The 14,846-nt window shown below is 40.9% G+C and overlaps 1 protein-coding gene and 1 non-coding gene across 2 annotated transcripts in view; one reads left to right on the forward strand and one right to left on the reverse strand.

Moving 5' to 3' along the window:
• Positions 1-12,475, forward strand: part of LOC123968113 (A disintegrin and metalloproteinase with thrombospondin motifs 16) — a 75,494-nt gene extending 63,019 nt beyond the window's left edge. The window contains exons 19-24 of the mRNA XM_046044610.1: positions 8,662-8,866; positions 9,724-9,918; positions 10,057-10,113; positions 10,325-10,540; positions 10,685-10,832; positions 10,991-12,475. Coding sequence (XP_045900566.1) covers positions 8,662-8,866; positions 9,724-9,918; positions 10,057-10,113; positions 10,325-10,540; positions 10,685-10,832; positions 10,991-11,106 — 937 coding nt within the window. The 3' untranslated portion in view covers positions 11,107-12,475. The remainder of the gene's footprint in view (positions 1-8,661; positions 8,867-9,723; positions 9,919-10,056; positions 10,114-10,324; positions 10,541-10,684; positions 10,833-10,990) is intronic.
• Positions 12,476-14,598: 2,123 nt separating this feature from the next.
• Positions 14,599-14,670, reverse strand: trnae-cuc. The gene has a single exon. It is a non-coding gene; the product is annotated as a tRNA-Glu (tRNA).
• Positions 14,671-14,846: the final 176 nt, after the last annotated feature.

Raw genomic sequence — 14,846 nt, forward strand, 5'->3', positions numbered from 1 at the left:
AAATAGCCAACATCTTTTTTGATGGGGGGCGTTAAGGGACCTGGATAATGGATAGGGGGGCGTTGGCCCAAAAAAGGTTGAGAACCACTGGTCTACAGGGTGTATATGGGTAATTACTGTTACCAAGCTCAGTTAAACAAAACACATTTTAACTACTAGGAAGCTTAACCATTGACTATCAAGTGACAAGATAACATCCATCCATTCATCCATCGTCAACCGCTTATCCTGTGTACAGAGTCGTGGGGGGGCTGGAGCCTATCCCAGCTGACATTGGGCGAAAGACGGGGTACACCCTGGCCAAGTCGCCAGTCCATCGCAGGTCCAACTAGTTGTTTCCGAATGTTTCAACCCCATCTTGTGAGCTCCCCTAGCAGATGCTAGGGAAATATTACAGAAAAAGAGTTTTTAACAAATGTCTACCTTTTTTACAACAGACATTTTGACTTGTCAATCTCAAGTGTAGCTAATAACATTTTTAACTGTGCCTTGTCTCTTTTGAGCAGAGGTTAGTTTGAATTTTTCACTTACTGTACTCAACAGAAACCAATGAGAAAGATGCATGTTCGTGATATTGATATTTCAATACATTTTTATGTGACTCTTTTTGGTACTCGTTTTTCAGGTAAAATTTGGGAACAACTGAAAGATAGTAATTTCTATAAACTTCCTGTAGGAATAAAAGCCGGTAAAAGCTGATATTTCACCGTCAGAGCTTTAATAACTTATTTAATGCACTCTAAAAACAAGACCCACTGAATGGCCTCAACTATGTTTGTCAGTTATACCCATGCAGAAATCAGATAACACAAGGGACATATTACTATAAACATACAGTATATGTACATCAACCAAATTCATGTAGTGTATTATGTTTCTATGGCACACTTATAGTGGAAAATTTGATTATACTATTGGTAAATGGTGCATAGTGGAGTCAGGAAACTAAACAGCTCAGGAGAGAAGAGGGCATATATCAAGGATGACACCGGGAACCTCTGGCTCACTTTTGTGGGTTTCTTTACAAGCCAAACAATTCAAGCTTTATATCTGCACATTTACATTGTGTGATCACCCTGACATTATCTGGTAGCCAGAGACAGTGACCGTCTCATTTCCACTTTTCAGGCTGTACTTAACCGCTTACTCATCTCATCTCAGGATACTGTAGATGTACAACTGATGCTTAATTTTCCTCTCAACCTATACACACACACACACACACACACACACACACACACACACACACACACACACACACACACACAACTTGCCTTACAAGAGACGTAGCCACTCTCTGTGTCCACTTGTCCCCCTCCATTAACAGTTTCACAGTTTCTGTCTGTCACACACACACACACACACACACACACACACACACACACTGCACAGAGCACCTTCAGGCTTGTTTGTAAGACCTCCACCACAGTCTCCATTACCTGGGTGGATTCAGGCTGAGCTGTAAACATACCACATACAACCCTAATGGCCTAATGTCTCTTTTATCTCCGTGACCTGTCCAACTCTGTCCTACCACACACACACACACACACACACACACACACACACACACACACACACACACACACACACACACACACACACACACTCACTGATACCACTATGCAGCCAACCAAGGATAGCTGTCATTCAAACTTTGGTGACCTCGGGTCGCAGCACTTCTAATCTCTCATCAGGGATTTGAGGGGCTGTGTCTTTATGACAAAAATACACACCCTCTGTCTGCTTGTTTGTCTGTCTCACTTTCTTTTAAGTCATTTATAAATATGTTCAAATTTGAATTCTCTCTCTCTCTCTCTCTCTGTAAACCAACACAACTGCTCTCCTATTCCCTCGTGGTTATCTTAGATGTTGATGCTCCTCTGATATTTCTCTCCACTTTGCTTCTCTCTCTCTCTCTCTCTCAATACAATTTCAATTTCAATTTGCTTTATTGGCATGGTAAACAATATTGCCAAAGCACAAATTCACATATAAACAATACAAAATATTTATATAAATAATAAACAATAAAACAACAATTATTAAATTAACAATAAAAATGATAATATTATAATATTTCTGTAAAATAATTTTATTTATTTATTAGTCTAGTCTGAGTTTTCACTGGTTGTCCTCAGTTCATGGCATGAGGAGATATATTTTGCTGATTGCTGATTTGGCATTTGGGCATTTCTCCCAGTAAATAGGGGAGTTTATGTGTGTCTGATTTAAATTTGAATTCGGGGTATATTTGGGAAATGTTTGCAAAGTGTTTTTCTCTTAAGGTTTAATATTTAGGACATGAGGTTAGAAAGCAGCACCTCTACACATCTACCTGTCCTCTGTTGCACTGGGAGCAGTCTCTGTGGCGACCCTTTTCTATCGCCAGGCTGTGTTCACTCAGTCTGTATGTTGTCAACACTTCTCAGTTTATTGTGCTCCGGTAGTGTGCCAGTGTGAATTCTCTTTTTAGAGCCAGATAACAATGTAATTTTCTTTGTGTTTTGGTTGTTTCTTTCCAGAATTCAATATATTTTTATTTTTGCTTGTTGATAATGTGGTTTGGTCTGCTTGAGTTGGTGTTACTGTCCTGAGGCTGTTGGAGACATGTTTCTGCAGAGAGCCTCAGGACCAGCTGGCTGAGGGGACTCTTCTCTGGTTTTAGCTCCTGGCATGTTAGGGCTTTGTGATGGTATGTCTGGGGGTTAATTGATTTTAAGTAATTGTAAAAAAAAAATTTTCTCTCTCTCTGTCCCACCACTTACATAGTTACACACCACCACCCATCAGCATTTGCTCACTAATGGATTTTAGTGTTTACACTGAGTTGAGGACGCAGTGATAATAGTGGCTGTAAAGTAATCTCACAACTGTTTAAACTCATCTCCTTCATTATCTACAGCTGGGTCTGCTTAGTTGTGCCTGTGTGTATACGTGCCTGTGTGTGTGTGTGTGTGTGTGTGTGTGTGTGTGAAGATCCAGCTATTGGCAAGACACTTTGCTGTTTGCATGTTTTGTATTCAGTAACAGATTTTGTGTACATTATATATTAAGATTTATATTTATATAGCTAAAGTAATTAAAGACACCACTTGATAACATCAGCTGGAGATTTTTACATTATTAGAGACAAAACGTTTTTAGTTGAGGATGCAAAATGAATGCTGACAAATATAGAACCTCAATTTATTGCATCACTTAAAAATAAATTATAAATTGATAGTTGTCAGGGTGATATAGTTCTATATCAGGATGTTTATTGCATTATTTTCCCAGGTAGAGTAACAGTTTATGACATTATGTTATCATCACTTTGGGAATTATTGAGCTGTGTAACACCATACTGTATATTGCCTGACTTCAAATTTAAATACAAACATTAAAAGCCAGAGAGTTCTCATGTAACAGCAGACAATTTGCTAACTAATATTAGGTAATATATCATTTTCCTATTGGTTGCAGTCTCAACCTCCAGGCTGCATTTCCATGCTTTTACACTCTGATTACATGTATATTTGCAGCATTGCAGTGCATTGTATACAGATCTCAGATTTCATATTAAACGTTCATAAAATGCATATAATGTAGTTAGTGGTGTTTCTGATGATCATATTCATTTGTGTATCCTACTATATTAGAGGTCAGTTTCATGGTTTAAGCAATCAGAACTGCTTTGAGTTGTACCTTTATCCAACGCCTGGTATTGTTTAGAACAGGGGTAGACGTTCTCAAATTCAGCCAACATTGCAGAGTTTTTTCCCCTCAATCATGCCCTTCTCATTAACCTGTGGTGAGTGATTCACAGTTTCAAATCTATTTTTGTATACATATCTGTATATATTTTCATGTTACAAACATGAAAACTCATAATTAAGTCAGAGTGCGAGGGGGGTGGGCGGTGTACATAACTAGAGGTTTAATGTCTGAAGGGGTACAGGACTATAAAAAGTTACTTAACCAAAACATATTGTCCTTGTTTAAGTGCATATGTTTCTTTTTTGACTGAGCATCTGGACAACTTGTGGGCCCCACTTGTGCATAAACTGCGAGCTGAGATAAAACATGTGCTGGACTGACCAAAACATGCACGCTAGGCTGGACAAGCTGCCTCTGGTCATCTGTCCATCTCTGCGCGTCATACTATTCTGAGGTCCTGCAGTTATTTCATTTTGCTGTGTCTGTACCCTGTAAGTTGGACCGAACAGGCATTACATCATGGAAATAGGTTTCCGATTGCGCTCACATTTAGAGCATGATAGCATTCTGTCTCACAGTGTGGATGTACACTGATATAAGCAGAGGAACACCCGCACACTGACACGTACACGTGAAAGCTCAAAAACACACGCGGTGGCACAGCCAGAAACACTGGTCACAGGTTATTTAATGCCCCTGGTGAGCATGTAGACAGCGTCATTTAGACCACAGAGGCTATGTGACACCCTGTCCACAAGATATCTGATCCCCATGTTTCTGTTCAGAGATGGTGACGCTTACTCATCCTCCAGTGACACTTACAAATAACAGTCAAGGCAAAGATCACAAGGTGGTCTATAACTTGATATGGATGCAGGTAGCCGTGCCAGTGGATTCACTAGGGTTATAAATCAGTATTAATTAAAGTTTTAATATGTCACCTTCATCATCTATATTTTACTTTTCTGCGCAGAAACTGATATCTGAGATGTTAGTAAGTGATATAAGAGAGCCAAAATAAGATTTAAGGAAGTGCCAGTATGATGTCATACTGTAGCAAGTTGGTAAATGTTCTTACATAATAAGTCCACAATATCAGTGAACCAGTACAAGCTTTAATGTTACATCACAGAAATCCTGTACAGTTTATTTAAATATTATATGTATGTAGCTGTGTGGAAAGGTTTTGTACTCGTGAAAATGTTTTGTACTTGTACATTCAAATGTTTGAATGTGTGGAAAAGGTTTGTACTTGTGAAAATGTTTTGTAGCTGTGTGGAAATGTTTGAATTTTTATCTGAATATCGGAAATCCCCCAAATTTACAGGTAACTGTCCTCATTATTTTGAAGCCAAAACTCCCTGCAAAAAAGGCCACCCCCCCTAGATCCGTGATGGATGGTGAACTGACTTTCCTGATTCGATAGTCAAATGACATTTTAACCCGAGCATTCCCGTTGGCTATTCACTAGAACGTGTCAGATGTGGGACAAAACTACTTTTAACTGTAGGTTTGTTTTGTACCTGTAGAATCGATCTGTACCTGTAAACTTTGGGTTTTTCAGATATTCAGATACACATTCAAACATTTTCACACAGCTACAAAACTTTCCCACACATTCAGACATTTGAATGTACAAGTACAAAACATTTTCATGAGTACAAAACTTTTACACACAGCTACAAAACATTTTCACGAGTAAAAATCATTCAAATCATCAATCAAGAAGCATTGAATTTCCTCTCTTGGAGCCAACAATGCAAGCGTAATGTGTAATAAAAACACAGGACAAGAATCGTGGGGCAAATAAGAGTTAAATTATTTTACACTTTTAAAGCGCTACTAAATCCTCCTCCACCTCCACCACCCACAAACTTGTCTGCTGATACTTTTGCTGCCTTCTTTACAGGCAAAGTGACGGCTATAACTAGCCAATTCTCTGAAACACTCAAACTCAACCATTGTAGCAGTCCTACTACATCTTTTCCTCTGCCCTCCCAGGTCAGTGGTTCTTCACTCTCCTCGTTTACTCCTCTCACAGAGAGCGAAGTATCAGAACTCTTGACCCGTAGCCGTCCAACTACATGCCCACTGGACCCGATTCCTACGAATCTCCTCCAAGCCATATCTCCTACCGTGGTCCCGACAATCACTCATGTGATAAATACTTCTCTGTCTTCAGGAACCTTCCCGACCACTTTCAAAAGGGCCCGGGTTACACCCTTGCTTAAAAAGCCCTCACTTGACCCAACTCAAGTTGAGAACCATCGACCAGTGTCTCTTCTACCATTTTTATCCAAAACTATTGAACGGGCAGTATTCAAACGGGTCTCAGAATTCCTCTCAGTGCTTGGGCCCCTTCTCTTCTCAATTTACACCACCTCACTGGGGCCGATCATTCGCTTGCACGGCTTCTCTTACCACTGCTACGCAGACAATACGCAACTCTACCTATCCTTCCCGCCAGGCGATCCCACCGTCTCGACACGGACCACGGACTGTCTCTCGGACATATCTGCATGGATGAAGGCTTGCCACCTTCAACTAAACCTCTCTAAGACTGAACTCTTGGTCATTCCAGCCATGCAATCTATCCACCATAACATCACACTACAAATGACTCCTCAACCATCACTCCAACCAAGGTGGTGAGAAACCAGTTGTCCTTTTCAGACCATGTTGCTGCTGTCTCTCGGTCATGCCGCTTTGCTCTATACAACATAAGGAAAATCAGGCCCTACCTCACTCAGTACGCCACCCAGCTTCTGGTACAGGCCATGGTTATCTCTCGCCTCGACTATTGCAATGCCCTCCTAGCAGGTCTTCCAGCTTGTGCGGTGAAACCCATCCAAATGGTTCAGAACGCAGCAGCACGTCTGGTTTCTGATCAGCCCAAAAAGACTCATGTCACTCCATTACTCAGTGACCTCCACTGGTTCCCCGTGGCCTCCAGAATCAAATTCAAGTCACTAATGCTTGCATACAGAGTGACTAACTGGGTCTGCACCCATCTACCTAAACTCCATAATACAAACTTACGTTCTCGGCCGCTACGCTCCTCCAACGAACTCCGCCTGGCTCTGCCATCCCTTCACACAAAGCAATCCCAGTCCCGGCTATTTTCATCTGTGACACCACGATGGTGGAACGAGCTACCACACGCCATCAAAGCAGGGGCGTCCCTCTCTAACTTCAAGAAGCTCTTGAAAACTCATCTCTTCTGAGAACACTTCCTCTTATAACACCTCTAACTTCTAACCTCTAACATATATTCCTGTGCTCTTCTTCTATCCCCTACAATGATCTTGTATTGACTGCACTTTTTTGTTTTGATTGCACTTTTTGTTAACTCTTACTTCCTTCCCTAGGTTTTTACCCCATTGATGTGATATGTACTATGAGCTCTTACTAGTACTTATTGCTGCTCTTACTAGTATGTATTGTCAGTTGTAGATCTGTATTTGATGCTCTGTTGATGCTTGTATGTTGTTCCTCAAATGTAAGTCGCTTTGGATAAAAGCGTCTGCCAAATGAGTAAATGTAAATGTAATGTAATATGACACAAAGATGGACAGAAAAGGCACGATGTGTCTTCAACTTGCATTTATTTATGTATTAAATGACACCATGAGGGTTTAGCTCCTATGTCTGCACCAAGGACCAATAAATATGTCAGCATGGTAAATATGTTACATGTATGTGTTGATTACTTGGTTAAATGTTTAACATTAACAGCTGAATAGCAATGTTCACCTCTAAGTACCTCTCATCCTCCCTCAAATCACTCTTTGATGATAGTACAGTGTGTATCTTCCTCCTGACAAGCCATACCATATATAAGACCAGGTGGAATTTCTCCATCTGTATTTATTTAGATTCCATAGTGCATGTATTATGCCCTTTCCAGCTATATTCTTCTCATCCTCCTTATACAACATTCCTAGCAAGTGACGCTCCAAATTATTACAAATAAAGTTTAGACTGTTAATATATACAACACGATGTGCGGACAGCAATGTTTTTGGGTTGTTTGGGGTAGATCTTCGGAGGCTGGGTGGGTACATTGGGGTGAAGCAAGGGAGAGGATGACAGAGTGTGTGACGAGGGATTGAGCTGCCTGCACCTTGAGTTTGGGGTCACTTGGAATAGATGCAGTGAAGCTTTGAGGAAGAGAGAAGTACGCTCAGGGATTAGGCGACATGCGGTCTGCCACGGCACAGTGTTGGAAAAAAATGCACTTAAAATAACATAAACTGCGCCGTCCCAAACTGAGCGCTCAGTCAAGGGACTGTGCATTAATATGAAGGATCCTTAATGTCTATTTCGATGAAGCCACATTTTTGTAATCACCAACGTGTTAGGAGTGTACAGTACAAATGGAGGCAATTAGGAGAGAAATATGTGGTGATGTTTAGTTTTGTTGGTCATGAGTGCTGAGTTTAGGCAAGGAGGGGGTTTAAAACTGTGCAGTGAGGTTTAAGTTACTGTTTAAAAAGCCTGGTATTTCGGCTGTTCTGACTTGCTCTGAAGCCAGCCAGCCATGAACAAATGTCTAACCCCTTATAGAGTTAGGCCTGCAACACTCCAAAGTGTCTGAGGTCAGCAATGTAAGAAGACAGGTGTTTAGTAGAGAGTGACGAATACTAATATTAATCTTTACATTTATCACTCACATTATTATTATTGGTATTGTCTGCCAAGAGGTTAGGTGTCTCTGTGAAAAGGTGCTTCGGTCCTGAAAATGAAGAAAGATACGTTTCACATGAGTTAACCATTTAAACCATTTAAACCTTTGTTATACATACAGTAAGTTATTGGTCATAGAATAAGCTGCAGAGGTCACTGAAGAACTGGCTTAGATACAACACAGGGAGTCATTTGTGAATTCCCACAGGCATGTCTGACTAAATGATTGAGGAGCTGTGCATGTTGACTCAGCGGACTTGTGTTGTGTTGTCCCAGTTGGTCTGTAGGAGAGTGGGGGGAGTGCAGCCAGAGCTGTGGAGGAGGCCAGCAGGCGCGGCAGGTCCAGTGTGTCCAAAGAACCAGCCAGGCCAACGTAGACGGCCAGGCCGACTCTCGCTGTGCCCAGCCCACCCCAGCCAGGAGGCAAGTCTGCAACACACACAGCTGTCCACCAGTTTGGAGCACCGGGCCATGGTCACAGGTAAGCTTGTGTGAAAGTGATCTGCCATGTAGGAATAATAACAAGCATGCACAGATGTAAGTCAGTACAGGCATGCTGCTGTATTAGTTATCCATAGAAGGAGAAACAAAAAAACACTTCAAAGTTGCACATTCACCATTTGGGCTAAAGAACTCTACATGAAGCCTAGCACTGATGGCTTCACCACATTTTATGACAGTGATCTCAGTGGCTTTAAACCATGAATGAATGTTTTGTTCTCTGTCCAACTCTTATACATTGCGCGTGGTGACTTGTCTCACTATTAAACCTTTTTAACTGCCGTTTTACCCCAAGTGTCCTTAACTACCTGCCACAAATGGTGTCCAGTTTACTTCCTCGCTGGTACTCTGTGGCACAGTGAAGTACGTCATACCCCCCCCTTCCGTTTCTTGAATGTGGTGAAACACTTTCAAGATTTTGATTTAAGCGGTGCCATAAGATGTGTGCATAGGATAAGAATTAATATTGAGGGAATTGTTGGACTACCTCAAAGGAATTATTAAGAAAGTAAAGCACAATAACTCCCTGTGTGGAGAATGTGAATTATATGGTAGAAACGCTTTCTGTGCAAGGTTGGCTTGGCTAAGATCTTTGGCCTGTGGCATTTGAACAAATCCCTACTTTTAAGAGGAAGAAGGCGGGCAGGCTACCTCTAAAATGATGGATGTACTACAAATGTACTAGAAACATTTAACCCATTAAGCCAATATTCACTAACAATACTGTGGTGTTGTTGTTGTCGTCGCGTCATAATCAGATGATCTTACCAGTCAGGCGCTTAAGGACATTTAAGGACATCAACGTTTATCCTCGTCACATTTCTGTTTATGTGGCAGTGTTCTCGGAAGTGTGGCAACGGCTTGAGGAAGAGGACCGTCTTGTGTACGAGCAGCAACCCAGGTGCCCACACACATACGCTGCCAGACAGTTTGTGTGCAGGCCTGCCAAAACCCGCCAGTCAAGATTCCTGTTTCATCAAACGCTGCCAGAAACAACGCAAAGTCCAGTGGTTTGTTTCCACGTGGCAAGAGGTAATTCATGAGCCAAAAATACGTAATTTAAATTAACACAGCACTGTAGTAATGCATTATGTAAAATTATAAAAAATAATTTTAAAAGCTAATGGAAATAAGTTTCTTCTCTGTTCCTTTCCTCCTTTGATCGCCCAGTGTTCAGTAACATGTGGTCGTGGCTATCAGGCACGCTTCATCAAGTGTGCAGAGAAGGTGTGTATTACATGTGCTGTGTTTACTCAAATATGGCAAAATGTCAATTCCTAGTTTTTAAATGAACAACTTTAAAAATTAATTGTGACAATTTACTGCTTTATATTATATACAAGTGTATATGTGTATGTATGTATATAAATACCTGTAGTATATATTGATTTATTTTTTATATGTTACAATATTTTTAATTGACTTTAATTTTCTTTAGGACACTGCAGGTAAATACAGGGAGCTTGCTGCCAAGAAGTGCCACCATGTCCCCAAGCCCGCAGTAGAGCTCCAGAGGCCCTGCATCCTGGCTGAGTGCCCTGTCCGGACTACCCCGCCAGTCCACCGATGGAGCAGGTATCATCGCACCCATCCACCTCAAACCCTCACTCAACCTCCACCTCGAGCAGAATGGCACTCATCTCCTTGGTCCCAGGTATGTTAACTTAGAGCAGGTTTACATAGCTGGACTATGCAAGGAGCGCTGCATTACATTATTTGTCAACAGAGTTTCTGCTTTGTTGATAGTTACATTGTAAGCTCATGATTGATGAGACACTGAATGTGTTATACTCTACAGTGCACAGTGACATGTGGAGGAGGAGTGCAGGCCAGGACGGTTCAGTGTCTGGTCCAAGAGAAGCCCTCTCCTGGCTGTGCCCTGCATCTTAAACCTTCCATGTCCCAGGCCTGCAACACCAACTTCTGCCCACAAACTGAGAAGAAAGGTACTAAAGCTCTAACATAATGTAGTACTACTTTGATGCTTGTATACAAACTAAAAACTGTGCTCCTTGTAATCTGTAGTCTGACCAGAGTTATCTTAAAATACCTTGTCAGAATCAAAATAAGCTTTCATAAGTATTTTTTCACCCTTTTCCCACAGACCTTGCGTGTAGAGATTACTTCAACTGGTGTTACCTGGTGCCCCAGCATGGAGTCTGCAACCACAAGTTCTACGGCAAGCAGTGCTGCCAGTCTTGTTCGAATTCAAACGTATAATCAAACGGGGTGACTCTGTCTGTGACACAGACAGATAGGTAACCAATATACTATATTTGATGTCCATGCTTGGAAAAAAAACAATGTTTTTGCTTTAAGCGTGGGGCGAGCACTGAAAAACAAATGACATTTCAATGGAAGTGCAAAGAGAGTTGCAGTGCCCTTTCTTCTCCCTGCGATGCCGGACATCTGGATACAAGAACTTGTGCTGACAGCACAACACAGGAATGTGATCGGGACAGTACAAATAAAGAAGAGAATTATGAGGAGGAACTAGCAAAATTGGAATCTTGATTAAAGCAAGTTGGACTGACATGTCCAAATGAAACTGAAACCCTGAAAAAAATACAGCTTTGTTTATATACTGTATGTAATTGAACAGATCTGTCCCCAGGAGACCCAACATCTTCCAGTCAACCAAAGGCTAATGATGGCAGACCAACAGAGAAAAAACGGTTGGCGAGGTTTCAGGCACTGCCACGCAACAACATGTGATACGAGCAGGTCCGCGCTTCAATTCTTTATCAATTGGAAATCTGGGGTCTGATAATGAAAAGGGAAGAAAACATAATTGTACTCTAAGAGCTTGTTAAAAAAAGCTTGATAATAAAAAAACATGCTGGAAATTATCAAAGTGGGCTTCCTCAATAGCTGGGTAATAGCAGGAAGCTTTGTAATGTCATGTAAAAGAAAAAAGGAAAGAAAAGAAAACTAAACGCATCATACAAAAGAAAACTATTCTAAGGTGATGTGTGAACTGACTTTCATACTCAGTGGTGCTACAACGTTGTCTTCTGTCACCAAATCAATGTGAAATCCTCAAGTTTCAGGAAATAGCAAGTGAATTGTGTGACCCATGTACAGTATTGTTTGTTTTATTTATTGGCTTTACAATGCAGCGTTGCTGGAGCAGCATAAATGTGTCCTTTTATTACTCTATACCCTAAGCCCCATTACCTTAATATTTTGTATCATGTTTCATAGGATTTCATGCTGACAAAATGCACATTTTTTAAATCCCATTTATTTTTATTTTTGAAGGAAAAACAATTGTGATGTCAAAAGCTCAATATATCAATGTCAACAATGATTTGGTGGCAAAATAAATGATAAAAAGAAATAAACAGCTGTCGAGTGGAAATAACAAAAAGGAATGAGCATGCTGTGAGCCCCTGCTCCATCTTTCCATTACATTACCCAACATTATTACACAAGTCATGTATTGCATGCATTAATATGGCACAAAAGTAATGCATTATATGTTGGTTATGGTTTATGGTAAGCTATGACAGATGGTGGTGAATGCTATTTCATGTGATTTCTACAGTGTAAACGAAATAAAAATAAACAAATGTGTGTCATGTCAGCATCTCAGCTGTGGCCTGAGTCCTGATTTCATTCTTTTCAGCTGTCATGTATTCTTGCAAAGGTGAAAAAAAAAAGCACAGGAAGAGAACTCCATCCCTTAAGTCATAATTTTATGGCTCAAGTCTTAAACTGGGCACATGCCCTGACAAAACACGCAAACGGCAAATACAAACTGTGACTGGGGGAACTCTAGGTAGAGCAGTTTAGGCTTGATGCAGGCTTAGTTGGGTGAAGTGCAGCACATAAGCCAGCGTCCTGGCCAACAGTAATGCCAATGCAGCATTAGCCATTTCAACACCTATGACATACTGTGTCTGGGCTTTACTTTTTAGTCATCCCTCAACAAGTCAAGAAGGCACAGATGCACAAAACAAAATCCTCATTGTCATAATCCACGAGGCACAGCCCTAAGGACTTCATAGAGAGTGAGGGAGGAGAGAAGACGAGTGTAAGAAGACAGAGAGAAAGAAAGTAGAGAGAGAAAGAGGAGGAGGAAGGGCATCTATGTATTTGGTGCTGTCACAGAAAACTGCTGCGAGAAAGAGAGGCAGTGAGCCAGAGGGAGAGGTGGGTATAGAGAGAAAAGGGGGTTTTCCTTCTTGTCAGCCACCTCTCTGTAGTTGATTTATAGTTGGTCAGCTGTGGGCACTGTGTTACTATCTGTGTGCTTTTGTGTGTAGACACTGTATTATTGAATAAATGTGGTCTGGGGTAGCTTTTTTTCACAAGCAAAATTCTGCAAGATGTTTAGAAATGCAAAACTGTTTTATTAATTAATGACAGTTTGCTGACAGAAGCAACACCACACACACACACAGTCAGATTACTCTAACCCTCCAAGTTTCTGGAATGTACTGTCATCAGCCACTTTGCAATCCCATCAAATCAAAACTCAATCTTATGTAGAACACAAATATCAAAAATATGTGTTCAAAATGTTTTAAAAACATAACACTGAACCCTGACACAAATTAGTGGGTTTCATTATTGTGTCAACATTAAACATTAACTGTCTATAGTCGGGCAGGAAAACTGCCCGACTATAGACAGACAACTGGTGACTTATATCTGTACATGAAGGTTCTCAGTCATCCACGTCATAATTAAAATCAAGGGCAACTGGACTTGGTTAAAGATATTCAGCGACATTTTTGCCTATCACCCGAGAGACTTCTTTAGTTCTGCATTAGTGACTTATACTTTGGTTTTCAAAAGTATTAAAAGTTTTATTAGGTTAGTGACTTATACTTTGACTTTCATTAGACAGCTAATTTATCTCCACCCCACACTGTACTTTGCTACAGCACCTTAACAAAGAAAAAAAGAAGAGGAGAAAATCCAACCACACATGATAAAAGGGATTAAGAGGATGGAGCATTTTTGTTTATACAAAGATAGTGATCAGACACAGGCTTCCTATAGATAACAAAGAAGATCGAGACAAATCTGGCAACATCCAAAGTGTTACCTAACCCATGTCAGGTAACAGAAGAGATTACCTGTCAGAGAGAAGACACGAAAAGAGAAGACATGCCCAACACTCCCCTTTCCACTTTGAAGAAACTATGCTATCTCTGGCTGCATCCGTTTGGAGAGAGTTGGCTCTTTGGCCTTGAGGCTACACTCAGAAGGTTCATCTGAAGTTACAGGGTTATTATCTTTCCATCAGGATGCACCTACCAGCAATCCCCCATGGATTGCATGGTAACTTTAATTGCTTCCTCTCAGCTATTGTTGTTATTGTGTGTGTGTGTGTGTGTGTGTGTGTGTGTGTGTGTTTGTGAGAGAGAGACAGACAGACAGAAAAGGAGACAGAAGGGAAAGACAGAGATTAGGAACACTGTTATCTGTACAACAGTACCCTCTGCTGACTATATATAGAAATGAAACGGCACATGAAAATTTAACCACGTGCTACAAATCCACTACAAGTATTGGGCACACAATTTTGTGTCATTTTAGGACAGATAAGGTTGGGATAGCTTAACTTGCGCATTTGGGCTTTTTGCATTTGGAAATTTCATTTTGCGCTTACTTAACTTCTAGAAGCTCTCGAAGAGCAGCTGAACTATTAGCTGAACACAGTTTAAGTGATCATCTTATTATGGGACGTCAAAAGGATAGTTCCCTGACCGGGAATCGAACCCGGGCCGCGGCGGTGAGAGCGCCGAATCCTAACCACTAGACCACCAGGGACTGCTGAAAATTAAAGAATATCTCCGACTGATGTAACTATCTATGACCATCAACATTATAATAAGCTACTTAGTACAATATTTCGTGAAATGACTTCCGGCCTTTAAGACTTTGAAAACAAAGAATACACTACCAAACTATAAACTGTCCACTGAGTATACAAACTAAACTACAGG

The sequence above is a fragment of the Micropterus dolomieu genome, linkage group LG03 (assembly GCF_021292245.1).
Source record: "Micropterus dolomieu isolate WLL.071019.BEF.003 ecotype Adirondacks linkage group LG03, ASM2129224v1, whole genome shotgun sequence".
Lineage (NCBI taxonomy): Eukaryota > Metazoa > Chordata > Actinopteri > Centrarchiformes > Centrarchidae > Micropterus > Micropterus dolomieu.